This window comes from Malaya genurostris, chromosome 2, assembly GCF_030247185.1.
Source record: "Malaya genurostris strain Urasoe2022 chromosome 2, Malgen_1.1, whole genome shotgun sequence".
Lineage (NCBI taxonomy): Eukaryota > Metazoa > Arthropoda > Insecta > Diptera > Culicidae > Malaya > Malaya genurostris.
Genome location: NC_080571.1, coordinates 106651908 through 106671966, shown reverse-complemented (window position 1 = coordinate 106671966; position 20059 = coordinate 106651908). Strand labels below are relative to the sequence as shown.

General features: G+C 37.3%; 1 protein-coding gene across 7 annotated transcripts in view; it reads left to right on the top strand.

The window, feature by feature from the left end:
- Positions 1 to 20059, top strand: part of LOC131432679 (neuropeptides capa receptor) — a 348242-nt gene that overhangs the window by 131420 nt on the left and 196763 nt on the right. For all 7 annotated transcript variants that reach the window (XM_058599103.1, XM_058599105.1, XM_058599104.1 and 4 more), the window contains exon 4: positions 10699 to 10849. In XM_058599103.1, coding sequence (XP_058455086.1) covers positions 10699 to 10849 — 151 coding nt within the window. The remainder of the gene's footprint in view (positions 1 to 10698; positions 10850 to 20059) is intronic.

The following is a 20059-nucleotide window of genomic DNA, read 5'->3' as shown; positions in this document are numbered from 1 at the left end:
AATCAATTTGTTTCACTAGTACACCTGAAAGCACGAATTTTGGCCTTATCCACAGTCAGTCAGTTTTTTACTTTTTAATCCATGCTTCATTTATTTCTTCCACATTCTGCACTACTTTAAGCTGTTTTAGAAGGGGCTCCTACATTATTCTCCAGTATTTTTCTATTAAGTGCAGTTCCGCAGTATTTGAGAGGTTCAGATCTACTCCAGGAGAAGAATATCATGCGTCTTATACCACTCTAACAGATCCGTCGTTTAGTGGCATGATGCTAAATCCAACCAGAAACTCGTCAGACCATCGCGAGCTTTCAGGAGAAGCAGAAACCGTTTTTGGACACACTTTTCCAAATACACCTGTCCATTCATGAGGGTTGCGATAACGAAAGGTATAATCCGCTTTCTGCAAGTAAAGAGTGATTTCTTAAGAGGTGTAGAATTTGATTTCCAAAAAACAAACATAAAAAGTTTGAAAAAAATTAAAAATCTCTATTGAAATCGATAGAACGATCAATATAATTTAATGTTTGAAGATGCTTTCATGCAAATGTTAGTCGGGGTTCCGGTTTGGATGGTCCATGCGCAAGGTCCAATTTTGGCACACTCTTTCCAACATATCGACCGGTATTCCACGAATAAATTTTTCAATATTGGCTTCCAGCGCGTTAAATCACACGATCTAGGCGGCCAATTTATGGGCCCAATACGTGAGATAAACTGCTCACCGAAGGCGGCTCTCAATTTGAGCATTTTTTTACGTCCCGTGTGGCATGTGACCCCATTGTTGAAATCACATGTCAGGCATTTTGGGAAAAAATCGCGCGTAGCGCTCGCCATTCGCAGTAACGTTCCGCCAATGGTCGCCTTTGAAGAATTTCGGTCGCAGTTCTTGCTCGCATCTCATCCGAGCACAACAAGGCGCGTCTACAGCAACTAACAACCAACCCAAGAATGCGAATTACAAGGAAAACGAAGAAAAAACGGAAACCAACAACGATACCACCGATGCGGCTATGGAGGACGAGACGAACCACGGACAAAGTGCCCCTCAATCATCGCAAGGTAAAAATGGAAGCTCCTCTCCCCCTAGAAAAAGGGTGACAACGAGATCTAACGGTGAAAAAATTATTTTATATAATAAAACATGGCTCATTCGGCCACGTAAAGCTTGTACGCAAAATGGCCTGAATAAAAGAGTTTTATTAAAAAAAGAAGTACGGTCGGATGATGCCCATTACCCACACCAAACAGTGACTTTTTTGGGATGCATTGGTAGCTCTTGCAATGTTCCTGGATCCAGGTGCGGCAATTTTGCTTGTTGATGTATCCATTATACCAGGAATGAGTTTCGTCGCTGAACTAAATTTTTGAATAAAAAAGTGTTTCTTCCTTCAATTTGTCAGCGCCCTCATTCACCAAACGTTAGACGTTGTAAATCGATTCATAGTTAAATAAAAGATTGGACAGAACAAGTTTGATAATGACACAAGACACGATTCACGCGAAATCTGTAAAACCAGTGTAGCCAAAAAGATACCAGCAAAAAAATCACCTTTCACAAATCGTTGCGAAATTGAAGTACTCACCAATTCTTGGTAGTCACATTCAAGTTTCCCTGAGTCTGGTAAAAGGTCCTCCTTCACATTTGTTTCCACATTCATTACGCACGTGTGGTTTCGTTAACTTCTGGATGTAAAACTTCCGGGCACGGCATTTTGCAACCGTTTTCTCACGTCACGGTTTGAGTACGAACAAACAAACAAACGCTATACATTTATGGAGCACAACAGCCAACAAGGTTTGCGATGATGCGATTTGTTTTAAAACCATCTACATACATTGCTTAAAATGGCGACAATTTACTGCATAGATGACTCAAGAATACCATGAACAGCACTCCGAAATGGTTTCCTAGTGAAACGCCCAAATGACCGTTGAAGGACTCAGAGAATACAGCTTTGCCTAATGAAAAACGGAAAAAAGTCTTCTAAACTATTTCAATTTTTTGGGTATTATCAGTTCAGAAAACTCCAAAAGGAAGCTAACATCAATTTCTCAGAGACCGATTTTTACTCCCTTTATTACGTCTTAATTTCACTGTCACTTCACTCATATACCACATCATGTGATTTTACCTATTACCAGTATCACGTACAGTGAAGTGTACTGTAGTAAAAAAGCTTTTTAATCCACCAAGTGGTGTAATGATGCCTTTTTCATAGTACTTATATTTTCAAAAACATCACTAGAATGTTCTGTCAAGATTTTTTTTCAACCTTAAATAAAATCAAAAACTTTTTTTGGGTGTAAACTACCATAACCTTTTCAATCTGTAAACAGTTATGTCAGATTTAAATGTGGCAACTCTGCACGCTATACAAAATTTAACAAAACATTCTTCTTCCCTACCAGCTCGTACCGGTTTTGCAAGGTCATTTTGCTTTTGCATGGGAAGTTTGAAAGTTTTAACACTTATCGCCCTATGATTTCGGAACCGGAAGTCGAATCAGGATAAAATTGCATAATATCTTTTAAGACAATGAGAGCTTTAAGTTGAATCATGATTTGTGAAAATCGGTTTCGCCGTTGTTGAGCAATCGAAGTAATCTCCGTTTTTGGAGCTTTTCTTCACTATTACCGGTATTTTAGAAAGCGGAAACCAGGGAGTGGTATTCCCAAAGTAGTTTAATATATCCACTAACTAACATGGTCTGCCAAATAGATGAATTCACCAGTAAGTTTTATAAAAAAAAATTGTGAAAAAATACTCATGAAAATGAAAATTTTTCTCTTATCGCGCTGTAATACCAGAACTGGAAGTCGAAACTGGATCAACTTCTTGGGTACTTTTTAAATAATTTCAAGACCTTTTATTTGCATCTTAGTTTGTAAAAATAGGTTGTGAAATTTCCGAGAAAATTGAGTGCGCATTTTCTCATACATTTGCAGATAAGCAAAACAGGAATGCAATGCCAAGACTTCGCATTTTAGTTGATCCCGAAGTGCGCTCGCGTTCGCGTTTTTATCCGGAGTTAGCATGTGCAGTACCCAGCGGTAGAATATTTTTTTCATTCGCAACATTTTCGACCAAAATTTGGTGTTTGTGTTCAGTACTAATGCTTGGGGCATCTGTTAGTTCACGCTTCTTTACTTTGAGGCTAGACCACACAATTTCATTTATTACTGACATTGTCCAGTTTAAGCGAATCGGAGAGCCGACCGATTCGGGTTTTATGGGTAGTGGTGAAATATGAGAAGTCAAATGCCCCATAATATTTATCCAACTCTCTATGGTATGCTCCTCTATAGTATGTATTACGAGAGCACAAAAATCTATTTCTTCTGTACTATACAGAGGCTGTCAAAACATAACAAATGACTGTATTGTACTGAAATTTGACCTGGCTGTCTAAATATGAATGGATGTTAGATGAGACTGACTGATTTCATATGAGGTAAGAACCCATCGGACCCTTTATCAGGGTGCGTTGAACCTTTTCAACGCTTTTTATGTAGAGTGTAGCGTACGTTATTTTTATTTTATATCCGTTCCATCTTCAACTCGTCAGTGCAAAGAAGGTAATTTTTTGCATCATTCTGAATCAGATTTATTCCTACAAATATAGGATTTGACCTGTGCTTGGCTCTCGTCAGACTGTATGAAAACGTTTGCTCTTGAACTATTTATCTCTTGGTATGCAATTTAGAAATAAATATTGATTTTCAGGCATCCTTGATTTGACGCCGGGAGAGGAAATGAGCTCATGTTTGACACTCTATTAAACTCAAACAGTTATTTCAATCGAGCACTTCTCTCGGGTCTAGGAATATATTTTTCTAAGACCCGGTATCAATTTCATATCCGAGAATTCAGTTCCAATTTTGTTGATCCAGTAAAATCACGGCCTTTTATGTTCAGAATATGTCGATGATGTTAATAAACATAAAGTATAAACAGAAAAAACCTGCTACCCTCGTAAATTAAAATAAAGTCGCAAAACAAACATTCCCAAAAGTACGTGTAGCGTTTTCAGCGATTTACAAAGTCAACACTATAATGCATTGTCTGACGCTACTCTGTAGCATATACCCGTGTAAAGTAAAACATCAAAATGAGAACAAATCGAGATCAAGTTTGATTTCAGTTCGTCGTTCGTTGTTTGTGTGTGTAAGGGCGACTCAATTTTGTCTGAGAAGATTGTTTCCTAGTTCGGGAAGCGCCGGTCAAAGTGTCAAAAACTCTAAAATGAAATTCACATACATTTTTCAGAGGTGGCTGGACTGATTTTAACAAATTGAGTAAAAAAAATTAAATGGACCAATATATTGCAGTTAAATTTTATCGAAAGGCGCGATGACTGTTCAAAATTTGTAACTTGCATAAACACAATAAACTAAAATTCTTTCAGTCTATAGCTCTTGTTGGATGAGGTCCAAACAAAGTCGCTTCGATTTGAACAGGCCCGTACCCAGGATTTTGTGTCGGGAGGGGCCCCCAGATATTAAAATAATGATACTGAAGACTACTTATGTCCCTTACTCACGATGTGCCTTTTATCGGTGTTTTCAACAGACACTTTAAACTTTTCCACTAGAACTGTCATTATGGAGTATTCAAATAAAATTTGTGACTGTGCTCAAGAGAAGGTTCTTGTATTACATTTCTTTAAGTTTATTGTTATTTTATTTCTGTAACGCATATCTAAGACCTTCTAAATATTTATATATCGCAACAATTCACATGACTTGTGATGCTGCCATATATTCTGCGATCATTTACATTCCTACTTTAAATGATGACAATTCAATGCATAGCGTAGCATAGCCGATTCGTGGAGAACGGAAAATATCTTCTAATTTTATAAGCCATATTAGTAGATGGTCATAAAAATTTACTTTGGTTTTGGAAGTAGTGGTCTGAAATTCCAAAACAAAACTCACATAAATTTCTCTTTAAATTAACCGTTGTACTAGGAAGCCAAATCAGGTGAACGAGGGTGATGCCTAAGTAATTGAAACCTAAACCGTTGATTTTACCCATGGTAGCGATGCACATGTGTTTCATGTAAGGCCATTTCACAGCGATTTCGGTCTTCAATCGCTTCATTAATGCATGCTAATACTGGTAGTCCTCCAAAAGTATACTATGCCGATCCCAGAAAATCGATATTGTTATCTTTCATCTTTCGTTCCATTGAGATGCCCTTCGAGGCAACTCGTGCCGCTTCGAAACACTCATGCTAACTTCAGTCCATTGTCGGATAATCATTCTATTCTCTGGCGTTTAATAATAGATTTAGCCAAACATGTACTCAAAGTGCACTTGCGTTCGTCTTTATAGTGCTAAATAAGTATGTGTGGATTAGGGGACGGGTATAGCGTGATGGATAAGTCGATGCCTTTCACGCAGCCCGCCTAGGTTCGATTCCCAATCCCGCACATGGGGTCCAAAAGCTTTTCTGGCTTGAAGAGACAAATGAACAGCGACATGATATCTTTCTCATCTGTAGAATCTTTATTAACTCGCGCACTTTCTGTTTCCGATCCTTCAGTTCAATTTTATGTATTATTATTATTGTCATTTATTTTACCCCGGTTTCATCTACCGTTTTTTGTGGTATTGACTCTGCTTCGTAGGACTCGCCGCTGTGTGTTTTAACGGCAATGGAATTTTGATTATCACATCTCACGGTGTTATTAACAAGATTAATAGCCCCATATTATATCTCATTTTTTTTGTTTCTGTTTCTGATTTCTGGAGGGGCCTGGCCCAATACTCTTGTAACGATTTCTAATACCTATAACTAGCCAAAAGTACCACATATAATGTAACGATTTGTAATGCCTGCAACGCTTAAAACTTATTTAAAGTAACGAATGTAACGCTTCGTAACGCCTCTAATTTACGAAAAATAACGCATGTAACACTTCGTAACATCTGTAATTCACAATAGAGTAACACACGTCACCAGCGCGGTAAAACTTCATTTCAATCGAATATTATTAGATGAAAATTAAATTTTTGGTCGTTGACTGTCAGCATACCCATTCTCATTCATTTTACTTTTGTTGCCGAAGCTCCCAAAATTCATCGTCAATTGAATAACCGCACCTAGTCACTTGAAATTTTGCTTCCTCAGTATATAGTGCCAAGTAGTTTACCTGTTTCATTGTCTTCCTTGTCTTCACTGTGAAAAGTGAACAAGTGCGAATGAATAGGCCTAAACATCAACTCGATAAAACAAAATTCTCTCCAACCATAATAATAAATAGAGGGTGGCGGTTCTCATTTGAGTTTTTAATTATCACCAGCAAGTTAAAATCGCTAATTTTGACTGTTTGGAATGCATTGATATGTGTTTCGAAATATTAAAAATAAAAACTGAAAGAGGAAACAATTAATTCACGTTTATTTTGTAATTGATATTTCAGTTATATTGACTGGCTTACCTTTCATCCACTATCTTGAACCAATTCGAATGTTTACATGAACTTCACTTGAAGGTCGCTCTCTCATTGAATTGTAAGAGATATTTTGTTACTTCATGAGATAAACTGACGGTGGTTAAACTGAGCATCGGTAGAAAGAGAAACGAATGAAGAAAGGGATGGTGCCCCTTCGCTGCGACAGCTAAAAACTTACGAAAAAGTAACGAATGTAACGATTCATAACGCCTATAACTTACAAAAAGTAACGCATGTAACGCTTCGTAACGTATATTACCTACACAAAACTAACGCATGTGACGCTTCGTAACGTCTATAACTTACAGAAAAGTAACGAATGTAACGCTTTATAACGCCTACAAATTACAAAATGTAACGCATGTAACGCTTAGTAACGTAATTCACAAAATGTAACACATGTAACACTTCGTAAGGCCTATAGCTTACAAAAAAGAATTGCATGTAACGCTACATAACACCTTTAACTTACTAAAAAGTAACACATGCAATACTTCGTAACGTAGCTCACAAAAGAGTGAAGCATGTAACGCTTCGTAACCCTATAACTTAAAAGTAAACAACGCATGTAACGCTTCGTAACACATACAACTTACAAATGAGCGACGTATATAACGCTTCGTAAAACCTATAACTTCCTTGAAATAAACTCATCGTAACTCACTTATCGCAAGAATCTAACCCTTAAAACGATTTTTAACATTAATTATTTTCACAAAATAACTCATATGATTTGTAACCCTCAATTAAAAAAAATCGTATTCAACGCTTTCGTCAAATAGAACATTTTTCCATATTGGAGACGGGTATAGCGTGATGGGTAAATCTAGGCTTTTCACACAACCCACCTGGGTTCGATTCCCAACCCCGCACATAGGGACCGAAAGTTTGAGGAACAACAAAAAAATCCATAGTACATTTATTCAGGCGTAGATTCACATAGGCTTCAAAAAACTTCGTGACGTATATAGCTTCACAAAAAGGTAAAACTAAGCTTATATTTTATGTATTATTAAGGAGTGTATCGATATGTAGTTAGCAACATTCAAACAGTTATTACTCTGAAATGGCTTATTTTTTTTTGCAGCGTGTTTTGCGGTGACATGTTTGTTTACATGTCAATAACAGCTGCGCAATCGTTTGGTTTCGGTACGGTTTATCGTTTCAATGATGAGTCGAATTGGTCCGGAAACGCGAAAAAAAATTCTGCACACTTGGTGCTCAGAAAGTGGTGTCACGTACAACGAAATTGCAAAACGGGTGAAAGTGCACCACTCCAGTGTCAACAATATTATCGAGAGGTTCGGTAAGACCTTTTCCATGAAGGATTTGCCCCGATCCGGTAGGAAAACGGGTCCCAGCCAGCCCAGCCGGGACTTAAAAGTGGTTGAGTACATCAGGAAAAACCCATCGGCGTCGATGCGGGATTTGGCCAAGCAGTTCAACACCAGCATCGGGATAACTCAACGGATCAAAGTTCGGAACTCCCTGAAAACGTCCAAGAAACAGAAGATGTCGAAAAAGTCCCTGGTACAGCAAGTTCAGGCCAAAACGAGAGCGCGAAAACTGTATAACCGGATTCTACAGAATAAAGACGAATGCATCCTGATCGACGACGAAACCTACGCCAAGGAAGACTCTCGAGCGCTGCCCGGATCGCAATATTATACGAAATCGGTGTACCAGGATCTGGACGACGCTGACACCACGGTGGCGATGGTAAAGTTTGGGCAGAAGGTGTTGGTCTGGCAAGCAATTTGTACCTGTGGTTTGCGGTCGTCGATTTTCTTCACGAAGGGAACAATTAACGCCAAGGTGTACAAGGAAGAATGTTTGAAGAAGAGAATGCTGCCACTGTACAGAAAGCATAAGGCTCCTCATCTCTACTGGCTGGATTTGGCTTCAGCCCACTACGTCAACTCCGTTTTACAGTGGTTGTCAAAAAATAATGTACAATTCGTGGAAAAGGACATCAAACCACCGAACTGCCGGATCTTCGACCAATTGAAAGGTATTGCGCAATTGTCAAGCGGCACTTTCGGAAGGAAGGTACAGTGTCCCAAAACATGCAGGAGATAAAAAAAAACTGGACAGCTGCCACCATGAAAATCACAAAAGTAACTGTGCACAATTTAATGAAGAATGTCAAGTCCAAAGTGCGAGCTTTTACACAGAAACTAGGATTTTTTTCAATATAATCAGTGAATTGCATAAAAATGTAATTTTTCTACAATATATCGAAAACTTATGTCAAAATATGTTTTTTGCGCTTTTTTATTCAATAATCAATGTTGCTAACTACTTTTTGATACACTCCTTATTATTATCATTTATTTTACCGTGGTTTCATCTTCCATTTTATGTGATTGTGACTCTTTTCTGCTTCGTAGCGCCTGCCGCTGCGTGCTGTATCGGCAGTGGAGTTTTTACCATCACGTAACTCTCAAAACCTCTATCTCACAGTGTAATCTGCAGGATCAACAGCCTCATAATATATCTCAAACTTTTGCTCTGTTCCTGTTTCTGATTTCGGAAGGAGCCAGCGCCCCACTTTGGGTACGTGACTGATAGAATCTATAGTTTTCTTTTTTTGCTAAATTTCTAGACTTGCTCTATGCGATGTGTATCAAGCTCTCCAATCTTTTATCAATAGTAACCTCCTTAAAAAATGATAAGAAAATTGCACTAAAATTAGTTTCTCATAATTTATTCATTTAAGGTAACGACTCCCTATTCAATTTCACTTGTAAATACGGTACCTCAAAAACCTGATTTAGCCTCTAAAATCACTATAATTATTCCATATTTCTGCTTAATTCACCACATTGAGAACACATTCACATTTCTTGGAAATTGAACTAATATTCAAAATACAGCTAAAACCGCACCTGTTATGTTTATTACTCTGTTCCTAATTTCATCTCAATGTCTTTGTTCCTATTTTCATAATATTAATTAGCGATTGCGATAGAAATAAAAGCAAAATATTGCATTATTACACTCTCAGGTTCAAAATGTCAGAATTCTTTTTATATGGGCCTAATGCCAACTGTAAGACATCACATGATGTTTTCAGAACTAGTTTGGAATCAAAATTATCGGCTTTAGAAAATTATTGGGTCGTTTTCTTTCGTAACATTTGTTATTATTTTGATCGTTGTTTGTTGTAGAGGTTTCAACCTTAAGGTCATTCGCCTCTTCGGGCCAAAAAACCTTTCTGACCCTGTATCACCATTCCGTGTAGGTTCGAAACTCGTATGTGCGCTAACAGAAGCATTGTAGCAGTCAAATCGCCTGAAATGTAGGCAATCCCGAGTATATTTTTAGCTTATGCAAACGACGTGTTTGTTTTCAGTAACCTCTTTTTAAAGTGAAGCCATAATTTTGTTTTTGCTGATTGGTAAAATCATCAAACCAATAAAAAAAAGTTCTCTTATCAGTCTTTTAAAATTCTGCATCGTATTAAGAACTCAGTGTGCATTCACCGACAACAGAAATAGATCTGTATTAGTTGTCATTCAACTTTCTTTTTCTTCCGATTTTGATCTTTTAGCTGTTAAAACAACCAAAACAATAGTAAATTAAGTTATTGAAAAAATCGAACGTCACAACATTAGAATTGATTTTTTTATTTGATCTCACACTCTGCTCGGGTACGCGTCCTATATGTCTCGTCCTTGGTGTAGCCCCTACCATACTAAGCTCGCACGCCTCTTGCTGACGCCATGAAAAATTGAAAAACTTTTTTTGCTGCTATCGAACGACTGATGTTCATAAATATTGACTGGCGGATACGCCGGTTTTCAACTGTCTCCGGTACTATTACGGTGCGGTAAGTGACACCAATGTGCTACAAACTTGTCATCGGATCGAGGGTTTCGCTCGAACACCAAAACAATGATGGACAAGCTCATGCGGGTGTATTATGTACCAAACAGCGGTACAACACCCTGCGGTGGCCATAAAATCACAAATCAATCTTGCTGCCGGGCATCGTCGGCCTTTTCCTGGTAACCAGAAACCAACAGTGGACCTTTAAATATAAACCCACGCTGATGAATTTTGAATCCATCAGTTGTATATTTGATGTCCCACCAGAAAACCATCCATCAGCTACCTGTCCGTCCGATCTATCATTTGGTTTCATTCCTATCCCAACTGAACCATTTGTGTCCGGAGAATCTGAAACGACAATAGGATACTAAGAAATGCCTTATCTTCATTCCTTTGTTTCAGGTAACAATTCTGTTCGTGGGCATCCTCGTAACCGGAGTGGTGGGAAATGTGATTGTCTGTTTGGTTATCATTCGTCATCCATCGATGCGAACGGCCACCAACTATTACCTGTTCAGCCTGGCCGTCTCAGATCTCATCCTGCTGGTACTAGGTAAGTATTGTAAAATTGAAATTCTGCCAGTGTTTTGCGAGAGTAAGTAGCATGGATGACGGAAATCAATTCCAGCCTTGGTAGCAGCAATCGACAGCGTTGATCTGTCGCTTAGTGTTTGGAATTCGAATTCGAATATTCTCGTCCGATAATAGCTAGGAATGCCACAATATTCGCACAGAATCTTAACTGCAGAGAAGTTGAATGTATCTTCCTGCCCTTCCGAAAGCTTGCGATATATGGACAATAGCAAATCGTGATTATTCAAAATTGTTTGTTGAACATTAAGTTCATACATTCCTGCAAAATTCAACTTTGAATCGTGAACATTCCTAGTGGAAACCATTTACTTCTAGGTACAATGGTTTAGATCTAACAAAATATCCGTTCCTAGTCACCGTTCCTCTTCGACATTAAGTCTCATCACGAACGCACAAAGCCGCAAAGTGGATTTACAATAAAATCGAATTTGTCAATCCGGAATCAAAATTTAATTTCCGCTATTGGATTTCGGTAACCAGTATTACCTGGAAGATTAATTTCGGTGTGAAGGCGGATGGTTTGCATCTCGATATTTAAATATTATTAGCCATTTTCATCGCACCCGCACGCTTTAAGAATTCGATCCAACAAGGTGAGCAGTTCTGGCAGATTGATTTTTATACCTGTATTAGTGAGATGGTCAATCGAGAAAAAAAAATCGAGAACCGATTTCTTCATACTTGATGGAAAAAGTTGATTCGAGGGATGAGAAAATATGAAAAGTAGATCGACTCGAAGAACATTTCAGGGTTTGTCAAAGAGCAAGTCTCAAGAGGGTTCTCATGTGTAGCATATGTTCCTTAACCGTACTTGTGCTATTTTTGGCAGGATTGTGATTGCGTCTAGAAAAGATCCAAATCGAGCCAAAACTGCAAAAGCAATCTTTCCCTCCTGCGGACCGAAACAAAGTCGTTGAAAGTCCACTACTACTTATTTGTTTGATATTTCACCAAAATAACAATGAACTCTATCTGACGGTTCTACATTTCAATGGAGAATCTGACCTACATGCGCGGAAAGACCAAAATCAGCATTCCAGCGAAAAAATTAGTTGATTTTCTGATTTTAGTTAGTTAGTTTTTGAGACAACTGAAAAATCTTACTTTTACTAATATTGATTTTTTAATTCTCATTTCATAAAATATTAGTTAAAATTGTTATTTTGTCTGTTGAATTCACTAATTAAACGTGCTGTCATTTCTTAGCTAAGGCACACTTCATTTCCATTCATCTTTTTCATTTTTTAGTTGAATTAGAAAAATAAAATGTTGTTTTCAACCAACATGAATGGTTGAATTGGCTTCCGCAATTTGCAGCTATATGGCGCACTGTCACCGAAAAAGCGTTAACACTGTAATAACTACTAGCAACTAGATGGCACTTTACTACCGAAAAGAATTTTTCATTTCCGGTTGTTTTTTTTTTTCTAAATTGGCAGGTAGAAAAACGATGGCGACTTCCCGTGTTGTATCGGAGGAAAAGACATAAAAAACATAAACTTTTATTTTTCATAAAATTTTTCTTCTAAATCACTGTTTTTTTCATTCGACTCTCTCACTCAAAACTTTGAGCACTCGTAAAGCAAAAAAAAACGGATACAAGTAGTACTCCGGACGGCGTAGCCCGAGCGAAACATACCATGAAATAACAAGAAGCCACAGAGAAGAGCAACTGCCTACTACGAGTATTTTACACAAATTTTCGAAGGAACGTTCCTCATTAAATATCGTACAGATTTCTTGGCGACAAGTTTTGACAATTTTCCAATCTTTTTCGAACTGTTGAATGAGTCCGGTTGCCGAGACATGTTTCCTAAGATGTGCCTTCGTTAATGCCCAAAATGCCTCAATTGGTCGAAGTTGTGGGCAATTTGGCGGATTCATGTCTTTTGGGACGAAAGTGACATTTTTGGTAGTATACCATTCTACCGTTGACTTCGAGTAGTGGCAAGAAGCAAGATCTTGCCAAAAGACAACAGGATCCTTCTGGCTTCGAATCATGGGTACAAGTCGTTTTTGTAAACATTCCTTGATGTACATTTCGCTGTTCATTGAAGCAATGATGATGAAGGGTTTCGAAATCTTACCGCAGCTACAATTTCTTACCAAATTTTTCGACTTCAATCGATGTCTCGGACTGGTTTAACACTTGCCCTTCTCGCACCGCATAATATTGTGGTCCCGGCAAGGATTTGTAATCGAGTTTCACGCAAGTTTCGTCGTCCATAATTAAGCAGTTCAAATTTCCAGCAAGAATCGTATTGTACAGCTTTCGAACCCTCGGCCTGATCAATGCTTCTTGTTCCGGGCTACGTTTTGGTTGTTTCTGCTTCTTATAGGTTCGAAGATTCAAACGTTCTTTATCTGAAACCTCCTTCCTTTGCTCGAACGCCTTCAGTATACGTTTATCCAACTGAGGGTTAGTAGGACCTTTTTTTCGACCCGTTTTCGGTTTATCCTCAAGGTGTTATCCTCACCGAACTTCCTGATTGCATTTTGCACGGCTTTTTCACTTACTCCTTCCTATTTGCTATCTTTTTCAGTGACAGTCCGCGTTTTGTGCACCATTTGTAGAGAAGAGTGTAAACAACAGGACCCAGCCATAAAAATTGACAGATTCTGAACCATTGCGAAATGGCAGCGGTTTTCGATTGCGTCCAGGCCCGTACTCAGGATTTCGTTTCGGGAGGGGCCCAAAGATAAAAAAAATAATGTTACTGAAGATTGCTGATGTACCTAATTCTCAATGTAAGGCACACCGGTGTTTTTAACAGACAATACGAATTAGGCGCAGAGCCAATATCCTCTTCATAAAAAGTTTAATATATTCCTCATAAAAAGCAAGGTCGGTGTACTATACATTCCAAAACAGAACTTTTTTCGTCTGTTTCAAAAGACTTCGCGGTCGATTCGCATGAACACAAAAAAAATTGTGAAACTAGAGCTACTTTACTTCCGTCGTTTATCAATATATGTCTCTGGGGACAAACACTTGATTGATCAAAAGCTTTACATAGTCTTTTTGCATTATAAACTCATTAAAAATTAAAAACATAAGTTAGCAAGCTCTTATTATTTGTTGAAAGTTTATGCATTTCTATTCCAATTCAAAAAAAGAGCCACTGAAGTTTGAATGCTCTCGTAAAGATACAAAGAGGAAGCTTTTTGTAAAATAATGAGTCGCCTGTGGTTACATCTCTTGAAGAGTGGCATTAAAGAGTTTTAAAGTGATACATGGGAACAGGTTTTCGAAGGCCGAATCGGAAGTATTAGGTTGCTGCAAGAGTGCAAGCGTCACTCGAAGCGTCAAGATGCTCTAACAGTTCATCGAATTAAATCGCTCCGTGTTTCGCGCTCGCTCTGACAGCGAACTAAGCTCTACTGTCTGCTAAACGCTATTTGCGAAGCGATGCTAAGCAGTTTTATCTGATTAACTATTCAAAAGGGCCCACAAGTATTTGTAGGATTCTTTTTGTATATTTTCTCTTTCAACTATTTTTGCGATGTTATGGCACTGTTAGAAAATAAAATGGATTGCCTTTTATTCTACAAAAATATTTGGCAAGTAAACGTGGAAATTAAGAAGATTTAACAGAAGAAAACTTTCATTAATTTATGTGACCTTATGAAATATTCACGTATAACAGTTCGGCTGAAAAGTTCGTATCGTATAATAGAAACACACATTTTTTTGCCAAAATTCGTTTTTATTATTCAACATAATTGCCATCAGAGGCGATACACAGATTCCAACTTTTCGATACCATTTTTGTAGTACGATTTGTCCTTTGCCTCAAAATAGGCCTCAGTTTCAGCGATTACCTCTGCATTGCTTCTAAATTTTTCACCAGCGAGCATTCTCTTGAGGTCTGAGAACAGGAAAAAGTCACTGGGGGCCAAATCTGGAGAATACGGTGGATGAAGGAGCAATTCGAAGCCCAATTCGTTCAATTTCAGCATGGTTTTCATCGACTTGTGACACGGTGCATTGTCTTGATGAAACAAAACTTTTTTCTTCTTCAAATGAGGCCGGTTTTTTGAAATTTCATCCTTCAAACGCTCTAATAACTCTATATAATAGTCACTGTTGATGGTTTTTCCCTTTTCAAGGTAGTCGATGAAAATTAAACCATGCGAATCCCAAAATACAGACGCCATAACCTTACCGGCCGATTGTTGAGTCTTTCCACGCTTTGGGTTCGGTTCATCGCGTGCAGTCCACTCAGCTGACTGTCGATTGGATTCCGGAGTGAAGTGATGGAGCCATGTTTCGTCCATTGTTATATATCGACGAAAAAAATCGGTTTTATTTCGATATAACAGCTCCAAACACTGCTCAGAATCATCAATTCGTTGTTGTTTTTGATCGATTGTGAGCTCACGCGGCACTCATTTTGCACAAAGCGTTCTCATATCCGAATATTCGTGAATAATATGTCCAACACGTTCCTTTGATATCTTTTGGGTGTCAGCTATCTCGATCAACTTCACTTTACAGTCATTGAAAATCATTTTGTGGATTTTTTTTTACGTTTTCATCGGTAACAGCTTCTTTTGGACGTCCACTGCGTTCATCGTCTTCGGTGCTCATATGACCAGTACGAAATTTTGCAAACCACTTACGAATTGTTGCTTCGCCCGGTGCATAGTCTGGATAACACTCATCAAGCCATTTTTTGGTATCGGCGGCACTTTTTTTCATCAAAAAGTAGTGTTTCATCAACACACGAAATTCCTTTTTTTCCATTTTTTTTTCACAATAACATAAGTAGCTTCACTCAAAATGCAATATCTTACAAACTAATAATCAGACAGCTGTCAAATTTATACACGTATCTTTTGAAGGTTGGTACTAACTGAAAACGGTATGGATTTAATTCTAGTGGCGCCCTCTCATAGAAACGATACGAACTTTTCAGCCGATCTGTTAAATGTAACAAGCAATGAATAAATCGTTAATCTCATGACAAAAGAGCCTAACTGCAAATGACAGTTTCTCTTTGTTCACTTTTTTTCGCGATTTTGCGGATTGATTTTATACATGACGCCTTACTCTTCGCAAAATTTTCAAGTTAACACCACAAGCTTTCTATTTATATAGGAAACATTCAAGGAATTGTAGTGATGGCTCCGTAATAATCAAAAGAGAAAGTAAACAAACAGAGGCTCTTATTTGCAGTTTGGCCCTTTTGTCATGGGACTATCAAGATAGCGTGACGCTTGCATTCTGACAGTAGCTTAACAGATTTGCTTTGATCAACGTGCTTCTAGACAATATGTCAAAATATTTTTCTACAATATTTTTTTATACGGAAAGGATAAAAAGCGCGTAATTCACTCAATAACTTCATAGAAACTCACCCAAATATTTTCAAATAAGTGTTTCTTATGTGATAATGTCCGTAGAATTAATTTGAACTACTGAATGCAAACCTCGGATAAGTGCAACTTAGTTCGAAAAACCCATTTAAGTATTTTGGAAAATTAAAAATCGTTTTCAAACATCTTTTTTATAAGAATTTTTGGTATATAAAAATCGAATGAATATATCTATTTTGATTTTCTCACTGTTTTCTTAACCGAATTGCAGAATTTCAAGTTCAAACGAAAGATTTCGATCGAATTTCATTCGAATCCGACAACCGGTTCCGGAACTACTGGGTGAAGTATGTTGAAAATTCTGAACCGGCATTTAGAATGACGATGCAGAAAAGGGAAGAATTCGTCTAAGTTTGACTCAAAACTAATTTCAAATTAAAAAGGTTTTGTTAGTTTATTCCCAAATAAACTTTCTAGTTTTTATTCAAGTTTTAAATAATTTTTTTTGTAGAATCCTCTAGCGACATTAACGAGAACACGAGTAACATCAGAAAAGCACCTTTGCGCTACTAGATTGAAAAAATGAAATGCTAATACAGTTATGAAATGAAAACTGCGAAACAGCAGCGAAAATTTTTAACATCTCTGGCGGAGGGGTTGCCATAGATATACACTGAGGTCTCTATTTACGCGGGGGTACGTACTGCGTAAAAAACACCCAAAGAAACCGCGTAAAAACTGCGTAATTTTGGAACTTTGGTTAAAAAAAAACTTCGTAACTTCAGAAATCCGCATAAAAAACCGCAAAACGAAAATTTCTATTGATGCCAAATATCTCTTTCCGATAGGAAATTACGCGTGAAAATAGACAACAGCACATCATCCGAGTTTTCGAATAAACCAGGTGTCCTACAAGGTAGTGACTTAAGACCCTTGTTATTCGTATTGTTCTTCAACGATGTGGCGTTACTTTTGGGAGCTGGATGTAAATTAGTCTACACAGATAATTTAAAAATGTATCTCACTGTTCGTAGTTAGATGATTGTCGGCGACTACAATGTCTGCTTACATTGTGTACCGATTGGTGCAGGAAAAACAAACTCATCATCACATTTCACCGGATTTCATCTCCAGTAATATTTGACATTGATGGTACAATTATCTCTAGAGTAGATAAAGTGTTTGATCTTGGTGTACAGTTGGATGCTAAACTGACGTTCGATGTTCATCAAGCGATCTGCAATAATTTGACTATAGATATTTTGATATAATTTAATTTGTTATAAGTTGTTTGTACTAGCTTTTAAGTTGTTGTGTAGTAATCATGTGATTTTAATGTGTAACACATTTTTGTTTTCAGGGGTGCAAATTAAAAACGCAAGAAAAATACACGTAGAAATGTGGTCAGGTTTTGAACAATTACAGCTCAGTCAATTTTGTATCAATTATTAATATTATATCACCATTTGATTAGAAATATTTCTACGTATTGAATTGAATGTTCAAAGCCATGTATTTTTAATTATATATCATTAAAATGTTGATTAATAGCTAGCAGTGTCCTTTATTGTCTGCAAAAAATCTCCGGCATACCGGATTTCCCTGCCATAGTCGACGGTTTTGAAGGAGTAAGCGATATATCAAAGGGAAAGCATCGCTCTGATTGGTCAATCGATGCAGAAGCGAAGCTGTTGGAAGCACGCGAAGCTATTAATAGAAGCGAAATTATAGCTAACGTTTCAGTCCTACGTGTAGCATGCTAGGGGTAGGTTGTTGCTAGACAGCAAGACAAAAAGTGCCATAAAACGATTTGAAGCTTTAATTGGTATGCTCTGATCTTGTGTCATGCAAGCTCGGATGAAATTCCATGTTATGTCGGTTCGCCTGAGAAATTGACATCTACCCCAGGGTAAATTTTGAGTGCATAAGATTAATTTCTAACTTATATAACATGAACTCGACTGATAATGAGAAATAGTTTATCGCTTCATCCGAAATCGTAGAATGGTAGTAATGGTAGAAAAACGCTATAAAAATAACTTCTTGCATACAAAACTTGAACACAAGTTTGGCGAAGAGAAGCTTAAATATCGATATCCGTATCGCAAGTATGTACAAAGATATAATTGCATACATTTGGGCTATTGATGTAATTTAGTCGGCTACAAAACAAATACAAATCACGACAAATAGAGTATATATTCTGGGTTCGCGTGTTCGGTGTTAGTTCCTAATAACTATTAATCTAAGCAGACTCAAAAGTGTGACGATTAATTGAAAATGTCGATCATTAGAAATTTTGGTTGCCTTGTTTCACACCAATGGCTCGAATAACCCCCTTGGGGCTGATCCTTGTAGTTTTTGTGATTGTTTTTGAAAGATAGTGGTTATTATGCCTATCTGAGAATGACATACACTTTTCAACTCAGATGGACTTCTTCCCACTCTGTTAGTCCATCTAGACATTAGTCCGATGGACTTTTTTTAAATAAATAAATAAATAAAGAAATAAATAAAGTGCATGAAACGTCCAGATCTGATGTCCCCTCAAAAAAAATATTTTTTGAAAAATCACTTTTTTGTAGATCTACGGAGAAACAGCTTAAGCAAATTTATTGAAACTTTTTTTACATTATAAAACATCATTTAAAGAATAGAATTTAGTTTAATTTCCGTATATTAATATTGAAAAATAAGGCGGTAACAGAGCATTTCCCAAAACCTCTTTTGAGAATCATGTTGGTGAACACGATAACTCGGCGTAGAATTATCTGAAATTGAAAATTTTCTAAAATTTACTTAAAGTACTAGTTATTTCTCCCTCCTCCGTCATTCTCAAGTTATTTTTTCCCACCTAATGTTTGTTTCTGCTAAATTTTCCACCAATTTTGAGATGAAAAACTAACATAATATGAAAATGGAAAACTTTCAAAAACGTAGGGAGGAGGCATTTATACCAAGAAAGCATGTTACAAGTTTGAAAAGAATCAGTTCAGTAGATGTTGCAGGATCGTGTTTACGGACTTTAAAAAATTGATTTTCAGAAAAACGCGTTTATTTTTTTCAAAAAGTTAGCAAAAAATTTTTTGGTAACTTACACTGAATCATTGATCCCATTTTTGAAATGTTAAACTAAAACAAAATGCAACAAAAAACGATTTTTCGAACTCTGTTTATCTCCTACCTCCTTAAATCCATGGAAAATTTGGTTCAAATATATTATTTTTAATGAAAACAAAAAACAAAACAAATTTTTCTTGTTCATATAATTTTAAGTATCCTTATGATCAAAAAAGAACCAGAATTTTATTAAAAAACGCAAAATTTCAATTTTTAATAAATTTCTTTATTATCGCCTTCAAAGTACTCTCCTCCTGCGGCAATACATGCATGCCAACGCTTGATCCAATTTTCCATACAAGTTTTATAGGCCGCCGAAGGTATGGCCTTTAGTTCACACAGCGAATTCTCTTTTATGGTCTCTATGGTCTCAAAACGCGTTCCCCGCAATGGCAATTTGAGTCTGGGGAAGAGGAAAAAGTCACACGGGGCCATATCTGGAGAGTACGGTGCTTAGTTGAGTTTTTGGCCAAAAACTGCGACACAACCAACGCTGTGTGAGCCGGCGCATTTGAATGAAATTCAGCTTTTTTGGCACCAGCCGAGAAGCGACATGTTTCAAACCCAAAACATCAGTTAAAATGTGTTCGGCTGATGCATAAGAGATGCCTAACAACACAGCCATCTCTCTAATCGGTACATAACGATTTTGCAACACGATTTGCTTCGCCGATTCAATGTTTGCTTCAGTAACAGATGTTGTTGGGCGGCCAGGGATCTCATCATGATC